At 44.1% G+C, this 22,883-nt stretch overlaps 1 protein-coding gene across 1 annotated transcript in view; it reads right to left on the reverse strand.

The window, feature by feature from the left end:
- The window catches only part of RNF150 (ring finger protein 150), a 203,983-nt gene that overhangs the window by 56,445 nt on the left and 124,655 nt on the right, over positions 1-22,883 (reverse strand). Inside the window, exons 2-4 of the mRNA XM_077814442.1 lie at positions 10,773-11,023; positions 2,013-2,084; positions 1,170-1,252 (exon numbers count right to left, since the gene is read on the reverse strand). Of these exons, the coding sequence (XP_077670568.1) occupies positions 1,170-1,252; positions 2,013-2,084; positions 10,773-11,023 (406 nt within the window). The remainder of the gene's footprint in view (positions 1-1,169; positions 1,253-2,012; positions 2,085-10,772; positions 11,024-22,883) is intronic.

The following is a 22,883-nucleotide window of genomic DNA, read 5'->3' on the forward strand; positions in this document are numbered from 1 at the left end:
AAGCATTGTGCTTGTGTCTGACAAGAGTACATGTGCTGTGTGTCAGAGATGGGGGTTCTAGAGCTGGACCAATTTATGGCAGTAAGCATACACATCCAATGACTCACAAGAATGATCACAGTAGTAAGCACTTAACATTTAAAATATCTACCATGGAAGCCTATTATTTATAACATAGCCAAAAAGGAACAAATATTTCAGTTCTTCATGTCAAACAGAAGATGGGCTCCATAGAAATTGATACTTTACATGTACATGCTTTTGGTATTCCTGTTTCCAAGGAAAGCAAGTTGAGAAATGGAGTATCTAGCTGTCTTTGATGGAAGCCATCCCAGATATGATTTGTGTAAGGTTTCCCTCCCACTTTATTTACACAGCAATTAAAAAGAAATTAAAGTGAAGTTAAAGCTCATGAAAGCTGCTGAATTTCAGATAGCTGTTCTGTGGACAACTAACAATATAGGAAATGGCAATGCAAGTGTTCCTATACTATCCTGCCAATGAACTGCAACCTTGACCTAGAATCAATATTTCTATTCCTCATACTGCTTTAAATCAGGAGTAACTCCTCTAAAATCAATGGAGTTAAACTGGTGGAAGAGACAGCAGGATCAGTCCCCCCCCCACACACTTTTTCCCCCTTTTTACTGAAGACTTTGTAATATTTCCAAATTCCACAGACTTAGCAACTGGGCTCTTACAAAAAGTATTACCCTCCAACACTCTGCCTCTCTGCCCAAACCTTCTGAACACTAGGCTACCTTAACACATAGCCTAAATCTCACAACCATTCTCGTTACTAGAAAATATCGTCAGCCAAACTGCTCTTTCCCAGTCAGGCCAATATTAATGGTTAACCAAAAAGCCTGACCAAATAAGATCCCCATATACCATGCCAAGCACGAACATAGTTAGACTCAAGCTCTGATGTTAAATGGCTCGTCACTCACTGCAGTTATTATTTTAACTTCAAACACATCAGAGTAACATGTCAAATCTTTATGGAATAGTTTTTGAGTACAGAAAAAAAAATCCAAAAACTTGAAGTTCTCAGATAATCTCATTTTAAGAATTTGACAATTCCAATTTTGCAGTTTTACACTGAAGGACAGAGACTTTAAAAACCAAGAACACATTAGTAAATGCCTCCATACACTGTATTAACTTACCTGCATGGTAAGATCCTGACAACATCATTTGGTTTGTAACCTTCAATACAAACTGCACAGTTATCAAAATCTGGCTCAGTTTCCTACAGTAAAGAGAACATTACATTAGATTTTTTTTTTGGGTTAATCACTTCAAACAAGAACCTAAGTAGCAGAGCAAAGTTCAAATGGTTATTGATGTGTTTAAGCATGACAATGTATCTTAAGGAAAGTGTGAGAGGCATTCATTAGGGATCCAGACCTGCAAGGGTCTGTGCACATGAGGCGTAGATCTACACTTGGAACTGGGGTTGTGAATCCCAGCTCACAGAGACACACTTTAGCACACTAGCTCAAAACAGAATGTAGCAGCAGCAGTACAGGTGGCAGGAAGGGCTAGCTGCCTCATATACATGCCTAGGGTCTCTGATGGGCACGTATTCGGGTCAGCTAGCCTGTCCCACTACTGCAGCTACATTAGTGCTCTAGCTTGACGAGAGCTAGTACAAGTATGTCTCTTTGAACTGGGAATTACTCTATGTACAGTAGTACTCCCACTACGGTCAGTGAGAGTTTTGCCTGAATGAGGGCTGCAGAATTTGGCCACAAAATTTGGTTTGCAAACTGTAACAGCAGCTACTTTAATAGTCAGACTAAAATAACTTTACTGTATCTTTATTTAAAATTTCCCTTCCCTTCCCTCCCTGTTCCATTCCATCCTTAAGTTGCTTACCAGCGCCTTGCCCCTGGCTGTGGGATATTTACTAGTATAAAAAGCAACTGCCACTCCTCTCCCATTTCCCTCTCCTTGGCAGTCTGAGAGGATCCTCGCTGCACAGTTCTAGTTTGAAAGGAAAAAATTACCTTGTCACCTTTCCTGATTGTTCTGACCTGCAGCTTGCTGATTGCTTTCTTTGCAGCATCTCCAAGACGGCGCTGAAAATGCAAAATTGTCCGTTAGTAAAGAATATATCTTTAGCAGAAGCCATCACCTTATTTTTCTATAGGTGGTTAATATTCTGAAGCAGTTTTACATGAAACAGTAAGGTTCTGTGTAAATGTAAACTGACAGGGCCAGGCAGGTTGCTGTGGGAAATAGCGTGACATCCCTTTTAAAAACAAAAATGCTGCATGGATTAAAGGCTCCTCAGTTATCTAAATTTCATTAGGCAAAGCAGCTATAATGCTAATCCAGTGAAGAATTGACACTGGCCTATGACAACACTAAACTATTGCATTATGGGCATTACATGAAAATAGAAACAGATATGTATTAAGTAACGATTCACTATTTTGGGAGCCTATTTTTTTACATTAGTCCCATTGACTTCAGTGAAGTTGCAGGCAGGCACAGCAGTCTGCCCGTATGCTCTCAATTGTAGGATCAGCGTCCAACTTTGCAGTTATATGTCATGAACAGCAGACGAGCCCTACAGTCATGGCTTGGCCATCTACTTTCATTTGCGTTTTTCTTGTTCCTTGTCACCTTTCCCTCCACATTACATACTGAATTTCTTTCCAGGTGAAATTTCATAGTGTTTTTCTATTTTTTCGTAACAAAGCATCATCTTCTGATACCTAGTGCCCATTTCTGATCTCACTTACACTTGTTTTACAATAGTTTATTGATTTCAATTACGTTTATTGATCTCATTCCTGATTTACACCACCGTAAATAAATTCAGCCTCTGTATATGCACACATGACAGCTACTTCCAGAAACAGCGCAGTTTAGGAATGGGGATTTAAGAACGGTGGTGACTGTGAGGACATCGCATTTTTAAGGTCAAATGTTGTGTGTGAGAGAGTTCAGAGACATGCCAGTTTGGAAGCAAATTCCAGCTGGAGTTGGTTAGAAAATGAACCCCAAAATGACGTGAGGTTGTATGTAGCTTGTAAATAGGGACCCACTCATGAAGCAAACTCGATCAATATGTTTCCTCTTTTCCCTTGTTGTTATTCTGATCTATGGCACATTTTTCTCATAGCTTGCCTTGAACAAAAGAATCAAACAAGAGTTGAAAACGTTACTTGCAAACTATTTGTTTCTTTAATATAAATCAAAGGCAGACAGCTAATGTAAAATAAAAAAAAAGAGACATTATGTAGTGCTTCTGGAATTTTTTTTATTTATGTTAATGAAATGTCTTGTTTTTTTCGTATATTCTTCAAGAGAAGAGGACAAGATTAAAGATTGGTTTAAAACTTTGATCTGTTTGTTTTCATGTTTACCTTTTCTTATCTGACATCGTTTTTGGCTTTCAATGAAAATATGATCAGGTTTTTTTTGTTTTTTTAAGGAATACTGTTTCATTGGTATATGCTGGAGAAAAAAAACATACTTTCGAAGAATTTTGAAGTGAAATGCATGCTATCAGTAACCAAACACTGCCCCCAAAGATAAGAATGGCTAACATTACAGTGTTTAAATGTTTGAAGTGGAGCTTCGGGATTTATGGTTATAAATCTCGTAATCTAATTAACACTAGGACATTCAGTCCTGAGCTAGTCAGAGTTACCACTCCTTTGGTGTGGGCAGTGATGAGCTGCCAAAAACTTAACAACGGGTGCTGTCCTCACCCCACGAGGGGGTCGTTGCCCACCCCCGCTCCCCAGGACTCCTGTCCCATCCAACTCCCCCCACGTTCCTTGACACCCCCCGCAGGACCCCTCCCCTATCCACCCCCCTCCCCTGTCCCCTGACTGCCCCCAGAACCGGGCAGGAGGGTCTCGTGGGCCACTGTAGTGGGTGCCCACCCCACCCCTAAGAGCCAGAGGCACCTGCCGGGGGGGCGAGGTGGGGAGTCCCGGCAGTGCTTAGCTGGGGCAGCTCCCAGGAAGCATCCGGCAGGTCCCTCTGGCTCCTAGGGGTGGGGGAGCGTAGCTGGGGGGGGGTAGGGGAAGCTGCTGCTCCCCCCCCAATCACATCAAAAGCGGCGCCTTAGGCGCTGACTTCCTGGGTGCTCTGGTGCTGGAGCACCCACAGGGAAAATTTGGTGGGTGCAGAGCCCCCACCAGCAGCTCCCTGCCCCACGCCCTGCCCCAGCTCACCTCACCTCTGCCTCCTCCCCTGAACGGCACCGTCCCACTCTGCTTCTCTGTGCCCCCCCCCCCGCCCTCCTGCGAATCAGCTGTTCGGCGGGAAGCCGGGGAGGTCTGAGAAGCAGGCTGTGGCCTCCCGCTCAGGCCGAGGATGGCGGAGGTGAGCTGGGGTGAGGAGTGGTTCCTCTGCACCACCCCCCCCCAGGTTACCTGCTGCGGTGCAGGCGGACCTCCTTGCACCCTCCCCCCACCCCGGCTCACCTCTGCCTCCCTGAGCTTGCTTCTCAGTACGCGAACAGCTGATTCGCAGGAAGTCTGGGGGGGTGGAGAAGCAGAGCGGGGCGGCGCGTTCAGCGGAGGAGGCGGAGTGGAGGTGAGCTGGGGCCGGGGGTGGGGCGGGGAGCTGCCGGTGGGTGCTCTGTACCCACCAAATTTCCCCCTTGGGTGCTCCAGGGCTGGAGCACCCATGGAGTCAGCGCCTAAGGCGCCACTTTTGGCCAGTTAAATTTAGAAGCCCTTTTAGAACCGGTTGTCCCTCACGGCATAACCGGCTCTAAAAGGGCTTCTAAATTTAACAACCGGTTCTAGTGAACCAGTGCAAACTGGCTCCAGCTCACCAGTGGGTGTGGGGGTCCCGCCAGTAAGGGAGGTCGATGGTGGTTAAACAGAAGGAGTGGCACTGTGGCAAAGAGCCTTCCTTGTGCCAGTCCTGGAGCGGGAGTGCTAGCTGATGGTCAGTGAGAGGGGTAAAGGGACACCTGTTCTCTCTCGAATTTATTTCCTCCCAGATTTCCTGTTTTCTCCATGTTTGTCTTTTAGATTCTCTTTTAGCTTCTCAGGGCAGGGATTGTCTTGATCTCTGTGCCTTGCACAGCACTGAGCATATCATTAGTGCTGAACAAGTTATTTGTGAGTTCAAAGACCAGACTGGGGCGCATACTTTGCCATACTTACCGTTTCCCAGACAAGCGAAGAGAAACGCCATCTGACATGGTGACAAAGTTCACAAAGCTCATTGTCTTGGGAGACTACCACAGCTGCAAAGAGGATACCTTTCATGCGATGACCCAAAGCTTTGTATTCAGGCTCTCTGCTGTAGGTCTCTCACAGGTAACATACAGACACACAGCATACTGGACTGGATCCTCATACTGAATGTGGACACAGGAAATAGAAATTCTCCTCATTTGTGAACAGAGCAGTCCCTACTGCAGGCAGAAGTCAGAACTCGCTCCAGCGTCTCCTTGCCTGATGATATCTCATCATGGTCCAGCCATTCCCCAAAATATCATGGAGCCCACAAAGTTTCAAAACTTACTTACAGCCAACTCCTCCCTAACAAGAAAGCAGGGAGAAGAGGAATGAGTAATGGACAACTCCTGCCATATACTGCTATCAGCCGTCTGGCACTGAAGCACCCTCTCCTATCCCAGGGTTCCCACATGACACAGAGCAAACTCCAGAGGTGCTAGTGGAAAATGTAGTTTGACAGACTGACACAGGAATTTTTATTAACCTATGTCACTGCTGTGAAGGAGGCAAAGAGAGCTGCAGCAGAAGTAACTCTGCAGAATATTTCCAGAACACAGTTTTCTAATCCCAAATTGTTTCTGCTCAGCCCTACAACCTGAGGTCTCTTGATGCAAACAATTCTAACTGCTTTTCACAGAGAAGATCTCTTGCATACAGGATGTCCATTCACGACAACAAGCAGAGCAAAGAACCAAAAGCTACAATGACTTCCTTCTAAGAATTCAGTTAATTTGCACAAGCAGCAGCATGGAAGTACAAACAGGTATCAGGACAGCCACCTGGTTCCTGCCCTGGCTGGCTGATAAAGAGTAGAGCTTGGGCACTTTACCAGAAAGACTATCAAACCTATCTTTTACCCTAAACCATGCCACAGTCCAACCAGTACCAGGGACAACAGTTAAACCTGTTCTTTTCTTCTGGGGTAAGGATGACTTTACATTTTGGAAGCCTGAAATTTAAACTAGAGGCCCAAATTTTCAAACAGATTTATGAAAATGTGATTGCAAATGCGGCTGGCACACATAGTTGTATGTGCGAAAGCCCACACTGGCAGACGTTTACATGCACACATGGATAACTGCCTGGCTAACTGCCAACCTGCATACACAGTTACCCGTTGGTAAATGCACAAAATAGCAATGTGCACATATTTTGTGGGCACATGTAAAAAACTGTAAATTTCAACCAGAAAAGTAATTCACAACATGGAGGCCATGAGGGAAGAGCCCTCCATTTTTCTGACTGCTGATCATGATGTGGACTTGTTGCTCTCCAGATGGATCACAGTCAGTTCCTTCTCGAATCTGAGCTCAATCCCATTAGGGCAGAGCTACTAACTACCCTGCATGTAGGAAAGGAGGTGGGCCTGGGAAAGAAGGTCACAATGAAAGGAAAGGGTAGACTCTTGAGAAGTAGACAGGAGGTGGAGCACATTTGTCAGGGAGTGAAGACCTAGTGCAATGGGAAGAGGACTTAGTCCAGGTGGATCTGTGGGGAAGGTAAGGCACAGGGGGAGGGGACCAACTGGGATAGTGTGTTGGTGCAATCAAGCGAAGCAATTCAGAAACGCTCTCTTCCTACAACAATATCACAACCTTCAGGTTAATGTCACATCCTTCAGCTTATGGTCTGTTGCTTCATCCCATTCCTTCTATCAGTGCCTGAATTGCCAATTATAAAGTCTCCATCTACAGAGAGGTGATGTGAGCTGCTCTGGATAGCCTAGCTAGTGAGTTAGTAGCTAACCCTAGAAACAGCAAATATGAAAGATCTCAGCATGGATAGTTGGCCTCAGTGGGTCTAGGATCTTCTCTGACACAGAAAACGTTTGTGGATATTAACCCTTCTTTCCCAAGCCCCTGGTTTAAATGCACTGGATTTTAAAGACTTCAAATCTGTTTAATCAAACCCTAGTTAAATGAATCTCAGTCACAGATCTTGGCATTTTCAGAGGTAGCCAGCCAGTCTGTAAAGCCAGCCTTTATTGTAACTCTGGAGTCGGGACTGGGAATACTGCCTTTTCTAAACTGGACAACCGGTTGGCTCCCCCTTAATTTGAAACTCTATTTATCCAAAAGGTTATGGCTGTGACCCTAGCTCTTTGGATAAATGGGGCTGTACTTTATTGGACTAAATGAAATACAAACTGAAGACGCATACTTCTCAAACCTGGCTGATGATGCATGTGCTACAGCATGTACAGGACTTTCTACAAGTAAGCACAGTATCTTTGTGCAAAGACAAAAGACACGGACACACACAATGATTATAATGGGAAAAGCCTTTGAGCACCATGACAAAAGGAGTCAGATTTCAACTCTACCCAAGGAAAGAAATACAAGCTGCTGCTCTATCATACACGCAAGAAGATACAGTATCTCAGGACAGGAGTGTTGCTAGCTTATCCCTGTACCATAAACAAAAATGTCAAAGATAAGAAAAACAGAACATTAGGAAAACTGAGATAACCCTCACAGAAAGGACAAGTCTGAGTTGTGCTCTTTTGTCAGCTCCTTACATTAATGATCGCAGGAGGCATGAAAGAGAAAAACAATGAAGCAGGCATGTTGCTATGGTTTCCTCTGTCCAAGTGCCAATGATGTAAAACTTTTCTCTCTCTCCCCATCTGTGCTCTTCTTCCCTATCTTCCTGAGGATTTTCCACATTTTTGAAAATCTGCAGCCTCTATCTATCTCAGCTGACCAACATCTCACTTGCTACAGGCACTGCTTTGGCTGCCTCCTGCATGCATGGACTCCCCTTTTTTGCTACAGAGTGTGACATTATTCCATGTCAAAATCCCCAGTCCCAGGAGGAGAAAGAAATTGGAGGAGGAGAAGCAAAATAGTCAGAGAGTTAAACAGAGATGAGAGAGTAAGAGATCAGTTGCCTGAGGAAACTTTGCTTCTGAACCTCAACTGAACACACTAACATGCCCTGTTTATGTTATACCTTAATGAGATATTGACTTATAAATTAAAAAACACTCACTTTATATGATCTGCCTAGGATTAAATAGCAATCACAGACCAATTTGAGGCTTTTGAGGGTGGAGGCATGCTACACTCTTCTGCACCGGCAGACCCTCTACTGTGTTGAATCAATATTCATAGTGGTTGCTGACAAGAAATCAACCTATATGCCACTCTCCAAGTAGCAACATTAGCACTTCTCTTTACTTCAAAACCTTTTTGGTGTACTGCTATCATCATCATAGCATACTGGCTGGTACTGCTTGCCTGAAACATCCATCCCTATTAGCAGTATTTGATTGTTGGGAAAGGGTTAAATGGGTTCTACTGACTTATTACCCCACTTGGATAAAAGGGAGACAGGCCTGTCCCTGTCCAGAGGGAATAGTCCTTCAATAGGAACATTAGAAGCAGTCAAGCCTGGAAAGTAGTTTTGAGCCAAGCTTTGATATCTTATTGTTAATTTCTATGCTAATCAAACAAAAGCTCAGTAAGTGGGTGAGTTTGGACTCTCCATAGTGTGTGGGCTATGGGGAGGGATATTTCACCTACCTCTGACATGAAGCCCCCTGAGATGGAACATGGCAGTTATCTTACAAACAATACACAATGGTTTACAGCAGAAAATGAAGAATACTGTATCCTATTAAAATTGCAGAGAGAATTTATTTAGGCAGAGGGTAATTATTTCAGTTGGCAGTAGGCCACAGCTCCAAGGATAATCAGCTCCTTATCGTACAAACAAAATGCCATGGGATCTTTAATTACCACAAATCGACAGACTTGGTTTTACTTCTCTTATGAAAGATGGTAGCAGTAACTAAGAACCAGTAAAGGGATATAGCATATGTCCAGCATAATATGGTAAAGCAAGCTCTTAGAAACAAATTCCCTGACAATAGGAAATAGATGGATCTTGCCTTTGGTTCTCCCATATCCTAGGTGAGGGCCCTAACAACCCAGAGACAGAGTCATGCTCACTCTTTCCCTGGCCCAATGACTATCCATCGTCATCATGAATGACTATGACCTGTCACTATGAATAACGACAGACAGCCAACGGGCCAAGGAAAGAGTGAGTATAACTTTAAGACTTGGTGGTTAGGGCACTCATGGAGGATGTGGGAGACCCAAGGTCGAGTCCCTGCTTCTGTGACTATTTAATTATTTATACACAGTGGAACAGCTTCAAGAGGAGAGACAGAGAGCATTTTGACTTGAAATATGCTGTTTTGATAATGTCAAAATGTTTTGATTTGAAGCTTTTCCAATATTTCCATTCACTGAAAATTTTCAAAAAATGCCATTTTAGGTTTGACCCAAAAATGAAAATTTGTTTTAACTTTTCACAACTTCCAGCAAACCAAAAAATCCACTATTTGCCCAGCTCTAGACAAGAGCTGTTTGTAATACCTCAAATGTTTGGTTCCCAAGAATGGTGACAGTTTTAGTAGATCAAATTCATAAAATGAATTTTTAGTTTGTGCATAGCAACCTCCCCAAACCCTTGAAAAGTACTTATTGAAATGAAAATCCGCTTTAAAGTATGTTATAGTTCAAAATTGATAGGTTTGTGGGATGGAGAGTAGCTTCTACTTAGAAATGTAAAGAATAAATTCTCCACTGAAAATACAGCATGGAATTTTGTGCAGTAAGAATGTAATCATCTCCGCTGGAATTTAGACAGCGCACCAAAGACAATGGGTTCAATATGGGCGTAACATGTCTAGTTTTCAGAAGTTTGGGGATACTAGTGAATATGTTCCTAGTTTCTGCATGTGGGTACCATAACTGTGCATGCAATCAAGTAATTACACCTGGAATCCCATTCATTTCCATACCATACCTGCAGACAATGATTTACTAATAACCAACATTACTTCATATACATGTTCAGCAGTCAGTGTCAACGGCCTAAGAGGAGAATAGATGTCTTTATGCAAAGACCCTTATAGAGAGGTTGTAGTATTTGTGAATAAAATATTTTAAAATTAAAACACTTTTCCATTCTTTTTCCCCTCTTCAGTTGTGGCACACCCCTTTTTTGTACACCAACTTACAGTTCTGCAGTCACCTTTGACTAGGTCTTAGATTCATTTATATGCATTTCTAGGTCAGTTAGATAAATGTACTAAGGGAATCTTTCCCCTTAGATATAGTATTATCTTTCTGATTATTTCTTATACTATTGTGTTTGTGTAAATGCCAAATGTACACAAATATTTAATTCTCTTTTCATTATTTATCAGTTGTAGTGATGGTGAGAAGAAAGGAAAACTCATGTCCTTTAAACACCTTGCTTCCTATCCTACTGTCTATGCAAAGAACGTATTTATATAGGTTTCTCTTCCTTGAGTCCTGTCTACCATTCTGGAAGTCTTTTGATTTCCCAAAGATGTTAGCACCTCTCTAACACAACTCATTTCCCTTTTCGTCAATTGCTACCTCATATTAGTGCTTCCCCCAAGAGAAAATTTTTATTTAAACTTTAAAATCACATGGTGATGCTCTTGGGAGGATAAATGGTCATTTTAAGCAATGCAGGACAAATCCCAAAGCCCATTCACATGTTCCTCACCTGGTTTCTGTCTCTGGCATTTGCATATCGGAATCTCTGGATATAATAGAAGACCAGCCATGCCAGGGAGATGATCATCAACACGATGAAGGAGATGGAGACAAACACCACTGAGGTACGGCTGACGTATTTCTGCAAGTTGCGTGTTCCAATTGTTATATACATCATCACAGTAACATTCCTCTCCAGCAGACTCACTATCTCTTTTCCTTTAGGCTCAGGAATCATTATTGCTACTACATCTTCTACACCTGTCAGATAGGAGAGGGAGGGGGAGAAACAATAAGAAAAAAACAGGAACAGCAGCAGCCACAAAAGAAGATGAGTCAGCCGTGGCACAGTAAAAAGAGCTCAACAGTCACAAAATAAAACCTTCCCCTCATTCTGCTGCATGCTGTTTTTTATTGCGAGGTAAGCCAGACAAAATCCAGCAGAAAACTTTGGTTTCAGCTGTAACCAGTTAAACAATCTGGTCCAGCATACTGAGCCTCAAGGGTGGTTGTATGACTAAGGGAAGTTTCATGAGTTGGCACAAACACAGTTTTCCACTGCTATTGAGGCTTATATAGAAGATATAGCCATGGCATAAATACAAATAGGAGTAGTTGTGTGCTACAAGCACAAATAGATGTATCGTGCTCTACTTGCATGCTGCACACTTCATGGGTCTGTAAAAGGAAACAACTATAATGTTTTCCCTCTACATCCAAGTACTCAAACAGGAATTCTTAAAACATACGATTAGATCCTGGGATCTGATCTTGCTGCATCTGGTGTAGTTCAGGATGGCATTATGTGTGTGAGAAAAAAGTACGCAGAAGAAAACTGTCTAAGTGACCAAGGGAGCAAAATCTGCTCTTACACTAGTTTAAAATTTAGATTAACTCTACTGAATGGAGTTACTCTGCATTTCCACTGAATTAACTGAGACCTAATGTTATCCAAAGGCATCTAATGCTTTTGGAGAAAGCAAAACAGTATTGTCTGGATGATAGCCAGGTTACGTTAAATGTTCCACATTCATTCGCAGCAACGTTTCCAGCATACAGTCAATATAGAGCTCAAAAATGAGTGAGTGATTAGGAGGATAAAAGACAAAGGAAATAAACATGATAAGATTCATTACAGGTCCCTTTTACCAGGTGACTTAAAGATGGATCCAATTACATCTTTTCTTTCAAAAATATTACAGGTTAATAAATGTAACCATCAACTTTACTCCCTTTCCATCTGAAATACATTTTTGTTTTATTACTCTACTTTAGTTAAGGGTGTCAGACCGCTGGTCTGCTTGATGTATTAATCCAGTACCCATGATAGATTCTAGCAAATAAATAAATAAATAACCTAAAATAAAAAATATCTAGCCCTTGTGGTTGCAATGATAACCTTCTGAATGTGATCTGTTGTGGCGTAGGCAGCCCAAAACAGCAGCTCAGGGTGTGTGAACTGATTTCATTCATCTTAATGGGAGTTTATCAAATAAGTGGTATAACTGAAAGTGTAATTTGGCCCTTCCCACAGAATGAATTTGACATGTTTGCTCAAAGGGCTCGTTGGAATAAAAGGGACACTGTGTAAAGGTTTGTAAGAAAGGAAAAAAAAAAAAGAACCATTATTAACTTTTGCCTTAACTCTCCGAATGGCAGCTTCTGGAAAAAGTCAGCAATCAAATGCATTTGGAGGATGGTATATACATCTCATCAAGGGTTCAACTGTTCATAATATATTGCTGATGACTTTCAACTTTGCTGTTCAAATTCGTCTCTTCAAATGTTTCCTGAGCACTTTGGATTCACCAGAGTCAGAGCACTGACCCCACCACAGGAGACTGGGCTCCAGGACCAGGCCTTTGACAGAGAACCGAAGCAGCACATGTGGGCACAGCGCTCCCCACCCCACCTCTTATCTCTCAGGGGCTAATGAATCATTTAGCTCTCTTTGAGATGTAATTTACCTTAGTAAATTATCCCAAGAACCATGTAAAATTTGACAGATTGCAAAAACAGTAAAGCAGCATATTAGGAAACTGAGATTAAACAACAGGTAAAATAGTTCCAAATACTCCTCAGCATGAACTCAGTTTCACCTAAATAGGTGCAAACCCTGGAATTATATCAGGCAAAGACAGAATGAAACGCTCATATCTTTAAAGATCACTGGTTGTGTTGGTCACTCCAGGCTGTTAAATTCTAGATATTTCTCTCTCACCACGAGCTATGTTTCACCCTTTCAGGTCAGCATGCCCACATTTCTGTCAGCCCTTTTTCCCTCCTCAGGCCTCTACTATGAACCCCTTCCATTACTGTACCAGCCATGAAGCGCATGTTGTATTGGCATAAATATAACGTCTGTGCAGATGTCATATCTTAGGAAAAGTAATATTTTCAGTCCCTTTGCTCTCAAGCCCCCTAACATCTCAAAAAACTCTTTTGATCTTCTCCATATACAGTTATCTGCCTTCTCTGCACAAGTCTTTTCTCCAACTGACAACAGACCGTTGATTTAGAAATATTTCTTTCAGATCACATTAGTATTCCCTTTCCTGCAACAAGACATTGGTTCATCTCCTGCTCATACACAGTAATGAGAACCACAAGCAGTACTTACATATTTTCAAATCACCATAGAAACTTTAATTAATCAATACCCACAGTACCCCTAGGTAAGTACTGTCTCCATTGTACTGATGGGGAAAGTGAGGCATAGAGAAGTTAAATGACTTGGTGTCACAATGTCAGACCTAGCATTAGGTCTTAGGAAATCCTAGTTCCTATGCCTGGACTAAGACCACTAAGTTAGTGGGAAGAGGTGTGATCTAGGTGCCTTAGTCCAGGCATAAGCTAAGACCACTAGATCAACAGCTTCTCTGATCAAACAAAACAAAGCAGTAGAATACATAAACCACAAGTAGCTCATTGTGTAAAATGCACGCAGCTCTTAGAAAGGGACAGAGCTGAGATGTACCACTCCTGCAGAAGTTTAGGGCATGTCAGGACTATAAGTGCAACAGTGGCACAGATGCAGCGCTGCAGCTAGGCTGCTGTAGTGTAGACACTTACTTCAGTGACAGAAAGGGTCCTTCTGTCTCTGTAGTAAATCCAGCCCCTCAAGAGAGGGCAACTAGGTCAACATAGCTGCATCTACAGTGAGGAATAGGTCAACTAACTACATCGACACAGGGCATGAAATTTTTCACAGCCCTGAGCGATGTATGCTAAGTTTTAAGTGTAGACCAGGCCTCAGGAATGAACTCTGCCTTGCTGAGGCAGAATGCCTTGTGGAATTTTCCAGAGTGCAGTTGGAGTGCCAATTCTGCTCTATGGAGCAGCACAGAGATATTAGAGGGGAGTCGGGGCAGGGGGAGGAGACAGGAACTGCATTAGAGGAAGAGGCTCTTTATGCTTTCTCCACCTGCGTAAGGTCCTGTTTCAATCTGACCCTAAATTAGCAAAATAAAGGAAGAGCTTTAAAAAAAGCCAAGAAAAGATGGCCATAGAAGGATCAGCCTGAGAAGAAAGGCAGGCACAGAAACACTGTTAGCCATAATGGACTAGATCCTTAGGACCAGCCATTTGGAGACTATGAAAGCTAGCCGATTCCTGGGCCACTGCACCAGTCCTGAAAAGCAACTTACAGCAGTGTCAAGATATATCTTGAGCTCTTTAGAGCAATTTTCAGGCTCTCTGCACAGGTACTATGGCGGAGAATGATTTGGAAGAGTCATCCGAGGGAAGGGATCAGAAGGAGACCCCATCGACCAGAAGGCATGGGCTATCCTGTCCTAGGGATGAGGGTTCCATGACCACCACTCCCAAGAGGAGGAGACAGGCGGTGGTAGTCGGGGACTCCCTCCTAAGGTTTTTGGAGAATGTTGGGGACAACTTCCTGGTGCAAATGCTGGCGGAACCAACTAGGGGCTGTGCTCCTCTTGACCTGCTGCTCACAAACAAGTAAGAATTGGTAGGGGAAGTAGAAGTGGGTGGCAACCTGGGCAGCAGTGATCACGAGATGGTCGACTTCAGGATCCTGACAAAGAGCAGAAAGGAGAGCAGCAGAATATGGACCCTGGACTTCAGAAAAGCAGACTTTGACTCCCTCAGGGAACTGATGGGCCGGATTCTCTGGGAGGTTAATATGAGGGGGAAAGGAGTCCCGGAGAGCTGGCTGTATTTTAAAGAAGACTTATTGAGGGTGCAGGAAACAAACCATCCTGAAGTGCAGAAAGAATAGCAAATATGGCAGGCGACCAACTTGGCTTAACAGAGAAATCTTTGGTGAGCTTAAACACAAAAAGGAAGTTTACAAGAAGTGGAAACTCGGACAGATGACTAGGGAGGAGTATAAAAATATTGCTCAAGTATGCAGGGGTGTAATCAGGAAGGCCAAAGCACAACTGGAGTTGCATCTATCAAGGGAGGTGAGGGGTAACAAGAAGGGTTTCCTCCAGGTATGTTAGCAACAAGAAGGTGGTCAGAGAAAGTGTGGGGCCCTTACTGAATGGGGGAGGCAACCTAGCAACAGATGATGTGAAAAAGCTGAAGTACTCAATGTTTTTTTTTGCCTCGGTCTTCACAGACAAGGTCAGCTCTCAGACTGCTGCACTGGGCAGCACAGTATGGAGAGGAGCTGAGCAGCCCTCAGTGGTGTAAGAACAGGTTAAGGACTATTTAGAAAATCTGGACATGCACAAGTCTGTGGGGCAGGATATAATGTATCCGAGGGTGCTCAGGGAGTTGGCTGATGTGATTGCAAAGCCATTGGCCATTATATTTGAAAACTCATGGTGATCGGGGAAGATCCCGAATGATTGGAAAAAGGCAAATATAGTGCCCATCTTTGAAAAAGGAGAATCTGAGGAACTACAGACCGGTCAGCCTCATCTCAATCCCCGGAAAAATCATGGAGCAGGTCCTCAAAGAATCCATTTTGAAGCACTTAAGAGGAGAGGAAGGTGATCAGGAACAGTCAACATGGATTCACCAAGGGCAAGTCATACCTGACCAACCTGATTGCCTTCTATGATGAGATAACTGACTCTGTGGATATGGGGAAAGCGGTGGACATGATATACCTTGACTTTAGCAAAGCTTTTGATATGGTCTCCCACAGTATTCTTGCCAGCAAGTTAAAAAAGTATGGATTGGCTGAATGAACTATAAGGTGGATAGAAAGCAGTCTAGATCGTTGAGCTCAAAGGGTAGTGATCAACGGCTCGATGTCCAGTTGGCAGCTGGTATCAAACGGAGTGCCCCAGGAGTCGGTCTTAGGGCCGGTTTTGTTTAATATCTTTATTAATGATCTGGATGATGGTATGGATTGCACCCTCAGCAAGTTTGCAGATGACACTAACCTGGGAGCGAGAGGAAGATACATTGGAGGGTAGGGATAGGGTCCAGAGTGACCTAGACAAATTGGAGGATTGAGCTAAAAGAAATATGAGGAGGTTCAACAAGGACAAGTGAGGAGTCCTACACTTAGGACAGAAGAATCCCATGCACTGCTACGGGCTGGGGACCGACTGGCTAAGCAGCAGTTCTGCAGAAAAGGACCTGGGGATTACAGTGGATGGGAAGCTGGATATGATTCAACAGTGTGCCCTTGTTGCCAAGAAGGCTAAAGGCATATTGGGCTGCATTAGTTGGAGCATTGCCAGCAGATGAAGGGAAGTGATTACTCTCCTCTATTCAGCACTGGTGCGGCCATATCTGGAGTACTGCGTCCAGTTTTAGGCCCCCCTCAACAGAAAGGATGTGGACAAATTGGAGAGTCCAGCGGAGGGAAAATGATTAGGGAGCTGGGACACATGATTTATGAGGATAGGCTGAGGGAACTGGGCTTATTTAGTCTGCAGAAGAGAAGAGTGATGGGGGATTTGATAGCAGCCTTCAACTACCTGAAGGAGGGGTTCCAAAGAGGAAGGAGCTCGGCTGTTCTCAGTGGCAGCAGATGATAGAACAAGGAGCAATGGTTTCAAGTTGCAGTGAGGGAGGTTTAGGTTGGATATTAGGAAAAACTTTTTCACTAGGTGGGTGGGGAAGCACTGGAATGGGTTACCCAGGGAGGTGGTGGAATCTCCATGTTTGGAGGTTTTTAAGATCCATCTTGACAAAGCCCTGGCTGGGATGATTTAGTTGGGGCTAGAATCATAGAATCATAGATTATCAGGTTGGAAGGGACCTTAGGAGGTCATCCAGTCCAACCCCCTGCTCAAAGCAGGACCTAGTCCCCAACTAAATCATCCCAGCCAGGGCTTTGTCAAGCCTGACCTTAAAAACCTCCAAACATGGAGATTCCACCACCTCCCTAGGTAACCCAAGTATTTGGTTGGTCCTGCTTTGAGCAGGGGGTTGGAATAGATGACCTCCTCAGGTCTCTTCCAACCTTAATCTTCTATGATTGTATGATTCAATTGATTAGGAAGGTTTATGGAACACTTGCATGCCCCAGGGCTAAATTCTGCTCTCAAAGATACACAAAGAACACTTAAAATCCATGGGAGCTTTGCACCTATTCCTACAGGCCCCTTACTCCTGAGGGCATTCTGCACCAAAAAATTAAAAATTCTGTGCACAATATTTTAAAATTCTGCTCCAGAAACACCCTAGGGCCCTGCCCCTCTGCACCAAGCACACCAGGTGTGAGGCAGGCAGGCTCAACCAGGCAGGATCCAAGTGTGGAGGTGAGAAGGTTCTGTGGGGGAGAATCTGGCTGCAGGCAGCTCAGTGGGGGTAGGGTGACTGTGTGTGTGTGGGGATCTGGATGCAGAGAGGCTCATTGTGGGGGTTCCAGGTGCAGGGGCAATGGGACTCTGCAGGGGCTTCCAGGTGAAGGTGGCTGGCGCTCAGCAGAGGGGTCTGGGTGTGGGGGTTTGGGTGCTGGGGGAGTGGGGATTGGTGGGATGGAGGTCTGGCTGTGGGGGCTCAGAGTGGTGCAGGGAGTGGGACATTGAGTGTAGGGAGCTCAGGGGGTGGTCTGGAGGCAGTGGGGCTCCAGATTCAGGGGTTGAGGTTCAGTGGGGTGCGGTTCTGGTATGGAAGACTAGGGTCATCCTTTCTGTTGAGGGGGGTTCTGGATGTACCGAGGGAGGCTTGGCGGGGTGTCTGGATATGGGAGGTCTGATGCACAAGGGTTGGGTGTATCGGGGAACAGCTCCCCATACAGTGACTCTCCCCCCAGCCCCTGCAGCTGAGGAGTGATGGGGGCAGGAAGCAGAGGAGCATGACACCCTTCCTGCAGCTGGGGGAGGGTTTTGGGGGTGGCCCCAGCCATTCCTTGCAGGGGAAGAGAAAGCCCCATCCTCTCCTTCCAGCCCAGCCAGGACTAGCAGCTGATCCTGGCTTAGGGTAGGAGCCAATGGCTGGGGTGTCCCCAGCCCCGCAGCAATTTACCTCTCTGCCGGCTGCTCCGGGTGTCTGAAATGATGTACCTGCGCTGTTAGGGAATGGTGCATGACTGCTCTTGCAGCTTCCCAGTCAGAAAGTCATTTTTCAGTGGGGAAAGAAGAAATCTGCGGGGGACAAATTCTGCACACGTGCAGTGGCGCAAAATTCCCCGAGGCGTATACAGGCAGAACGGCACTTACAATTTTGTATTCTTTTAAACCAGGGGTATGGAACCTACAGCCCGTGGGCTGGATCTGGCCCGGTGCTTCATTTCAGCCGGCCGGCAGCAAGTCTCTGCACCACGGGCCAGAAGCCCTGAGCCTCAGCACCCCCGCACAGGACTGGAACCACAAGCCCCAGCGAGCCCCGCTGTGGGGGGAAGCTAGGGTTGCCAAGCTGTTAAAAGTCCTATCGGCTCCTAACAGCTCCCAGAAGTGACCAGCAAGTCCCTGCGGCCCTTAGGATCGGGGCAATCAGGAAAGCTCTGCGTGCTGCCCATGACCACACTGCCAGCTCTGCAGCTCCCCTTGGCTGGGAACCACTGTCAATGGGAGATGTGGGGGCGGTGCCTGCAGGCAAGGGCAGCACGCACAGTGGAGAGCCCCCTGGCCCCTCCACCTAGGGGCTGGACGTGCCAGCTGCTTCTGGGAGCAGCATGGAACCAGGGCTGGCAGGGAGCCTGCCTTAGCCCCACTGACTGGGAGCTACCTGAGGGGGGAGCCGCCTGGCCGGAGCCCGCACCCCAAACCCTCTACCTCAGGTCAGAACTCCCTTCTGCACCTTAACACCCTCCCAGACCCCAGAGCCTGAGCCCTCTGCCCCAGATCAGAACCCACTCCTGCACCCTAACACCCTCCCAGACCCTGCACCCTCACCCCAACCCCCTCCCAGAGCCCACACCCCAATCCCCTGCTCCAGCCCTGCCCTGCCCTGCCCACTCCCAGACTCCAAACCTCTTGGCCCCAGCCCAGAGCCCCCTCTCCTGTACCCCTCATTTGTGGCCCCAACCCAGAACCTAGAGGAATCCCTGAACCTCTGCACTGGCTCACCCCGCTGCAGGGGGAAGCCCCAAGCCTCCGCACCCCACTGCGGGGCTGTGTGTGGCCTGCAACTGATTTTTTCTGTGGGTCAATGGACCCCGATAGAAAAAAAGGTTCCCCACCCCTGTTTTAATTGACAGCATACTTGTGCGTGAGCACTTCTGTAGTTAATTTAGTCCCCTGAATTTCATATTCAGGGCATTCATGTGCTTTTTGTCCTTGAAGTGGCTTATTTTATAAATGCAATGGACATTTGTGGTCTGACATTTTGTGTGGAATTACAGCTGTTGGGTAAACTACGTGTCATAGATGACACGATTTCCTTTGTGCATTACCTTGAAACAATCAATCACACCTTGATTATGTATTAGTTTCTCTCTCTACACAGTGTGTATTATTCTGATTTTTTCATTTCCTTTACATAATGCTGATTTGTTCTTCTTGTATTATCTGTAACTTGTGTACACAGGCCTAAGAATAGGCTTGTCTAATGTATAGGGGCTTTTTAGAAAAACCCCCTTCTAAGCAATTTGACTCTATGGTTAAGCTGTATTGCCATTAGCAATTGCTATTAATGTTTTTTAAAAAAGATTTTCTTTCCTACCATCCCCTTACATAGATAATCTTAAGATTTCAGAATGGCATGTTATGCAATGACATGTATCCTGAATTGTACGAGGCAGGTAAAAAGTAACAAAGCTCAGGTGAATCTGAAAACAGACTATGTAAAAATATTATGTAAAATTAGCATAAACTGAAGTTTAAATGGGTAAAACAAACTCAATGTGTTTAAACTAAAAAAACTTTGATTAGGAAGTTTCAGAGTTTCCAGTCAGGCCACAAATCATTTTTAGTAATGGACCAACATTGTACTGGAATAAGAGCAAGTATCCACAACTAGGGCAGATATGTGTTTTGATCAATTTATTTTAATATGACAAGTTTGCCACCTGGGTTTGGACACTTTTTCCTGGGGTTACTTGGCAACTTCTGGAGGAGTGAGGGGAAGAAGGACTCAATCAAACTCACCATCAAAGCTGCTGGAGATGCTGTCAGATGCTGGGAATGGATCACTTGATAATTATGCCGTTCTGTTAATTCCCTCTGAAGCATCTGGCATTAGCTATAGTCAGAAGAGAGGATACTGGGCTTGATGGACTATCGGTCTGACCCAATATGGCCATTCTTACATTCTTATTTATGGATGGAGTATAGATACACACCTAGTGGAATTTTCAAAAGCACCTACACTGGTTAAGCACTTAACTCCCATTGAAATCAACTAACTGATTTGGCACTTTTGAAGATCCCACTCAGCAGCTAGATACCTTTCAAAATTTGGCACTAAGGGACTTGCCTTCAGGTCACACAGGAAGGCTGTTGCAAAGCAGGGAATTGAACCCAGGGCTCCCATCCTTCCTCTAAAAGGATCTACCATCACATTGATCCTGAAGTGTCCTAACTAAAGCAGGAAAGGAGAGGGAATCACTTGACATCAGTACCTCTATTAGGTCAGGTTCCGGCTGTTACCCTTCCATAGAGTATTGCTTTCTTTCCCCAGCTTAATTCTTCTACTTCTTTCCTATTTTTCCCATTTTGTCTTCTGACTAATAGGAGCCCATCTTAACCAGATAGGACAGGTCTACTCTTGGAGCATTCCTGTGACCTAAGAAAGGTAAACTGAAAAGAATGACCTATCAGTCTCGTCAGTTTGCCAGGATTCAAGGTGGCTAACAAGGGCATGGATCAGGTGCCACACCTGTAATTTTTCAAGCCAACATGCAAGAAAGAAGCTTCACTTTTGTCTTTTGCTGTTCCTTTCTTGCTGTCCTGTGTGCCTTCATCTGGTTTTTATTTAAAAACAAAACAAAAAACCCACCCGTAAGAATGAAGACACCTCCCCTTCAGAACTGCACTTCAAAAACTACCCCCCAAGAGTTACCATTATAATTAACTGTCTCATTTCTCCAATAAGGGCATTTAACATAGTCTTTAATATCACCTGGAACACTATGAGAAATAACTTTTCCTTTTTAAAGTCTTTATAAAACTAACGGGAAAGGAAACAAGACTTTAAAAAGAAAAGCGTATTTAATTTTCTAAGTGTAAATACCTTAACTGAGTCTTATTTTGCTCTGTTATTTATTAAAAAGTTAAAATGTATTTTATGGTGGTTGTACACAATGGAAGTAGGGCAGATATAATGCTACACCACTCCGGAGCACACTTAGGTGTTTTATTCTGCCTTAGGAAAACAAGAGTTCTCCAAAAAGATTCTCTCCCCATTTGTAAGTACAATGGGCATTCTATGCTTTGTGTATTCTTAGAACAATAAAATACTTGAAGACAGCACAGAGAACGTCTCCTAATTCAAAATCTCAGTAATTGTTTTTTAAAAGGGCAGTTTCAGAAAAATGTGGCTATTTTATTTCTTTATTCTGGGGTGGGGGAGGAGAAACTATTTTCAGGGTCTTGTCCCAACCTACTCCACCTAACTCTGATCTCAGTTCCATGCACTAGCCCTCAACACTTCCAAATTTTATGCCCACTGCTCATCATAGCTGAGCATCACTTTTTCATGTGTGTTGCCTCCACCTGTTGGAAGATGGCACTTGCATTTCCTCCCAACAAGCCACTCTGCAATTTCCCCCTTTCATGTCTTGCTTCAAAACTTCTTGCATCTGATTGCACCTACACGCTTTGTTTCTTCATCCTTGCTTCCTCCCCTTTTTCTCTCTGTGACAGTACATGCTATCACAAACTCTTGCCCTTACAAAGCACTTTGTGATATTTTGCAGCAAAGATGCTACATAAATACACTGCAGGAAAAATATGCTGAACACACCTACACTGTGTAAAAATGGAAAGTCAGAAGACAGCTGTAGCAAAACATGAGCAGAGAGAGTTTTCTGAGACAAATAACCTGATACCCTGGCTTTGCATTCAAGCTTTGTTTAAAATTCCACCGAGTGACTGATCAGAGCTCAAAGGCACAGTAAGGATCGTTGTTCAATTGATTGGATCACTATACCTGGATTTTTATTCTTAAATATCATATTGCAAAGAAGAGAGAAATAACAAGAGCTTTATGTTCGCATTCCCCCTTCTCTTCTTAGTAAAATATTTGTTTCTTTTAGTTTCATATGAAATTACACATGGCGCGGCCCAGCCTGTGGCAAACCCATTCAAAGCAGAGGAAAGAGAATAGTCACAGCTAATTAATGTAGGTATTGTATTGATATGTTCCAGTGTAGTTTAACCATTACGTTTAAAAGCATATCAGATAATATACAGAGATGTTTCTTTTGAGCATATGCATGCATATGCAACCAAACGTAAAAAGACATCTCTCATTGCCATATCTTTAACAACAATTGCAATGCCCTAATAGCAGTTTATTACCTACGTATTTTTTTCTATTTCTGTCCAACATTAGTGCAGAGTTTGCTATGAATTTTTAAGCAGTTGTCAGGGTGAATCATAGTGAATCATGAATCAAACGATTGCAGGCTGCAATGAATGGATTTTTTTGAGGCGGGGGGAGGGCTTAGAAAACATTTAACATGTCAATGCTTCCCTCTGTGTGTATCAATCATAAAACAAGTTAGGTAGAACTTGTAGGGCTTTGAGTTGGGTTAAATCATTTTAATTTGCTGAAACACACTTATCTAACCAAACGTGTTTGG

The sequence above is a fragment of the Eretmochelys imbricata genome, chromosome 4, assembly GCF_965152235.1.
Source record: "Eretmochelys imbricata isolate rEreImb1 chromosome 4, rEreImb1.hap1, whole genome shotgun sequence".
In the NCBI taxonomy this organism is placed as follows: domain Eukaryota; kingdom Metazoa; phylum Chordata; order Testudines; family Cheloniidae; genus Eretmochelys; species Eretmochelys imbricata.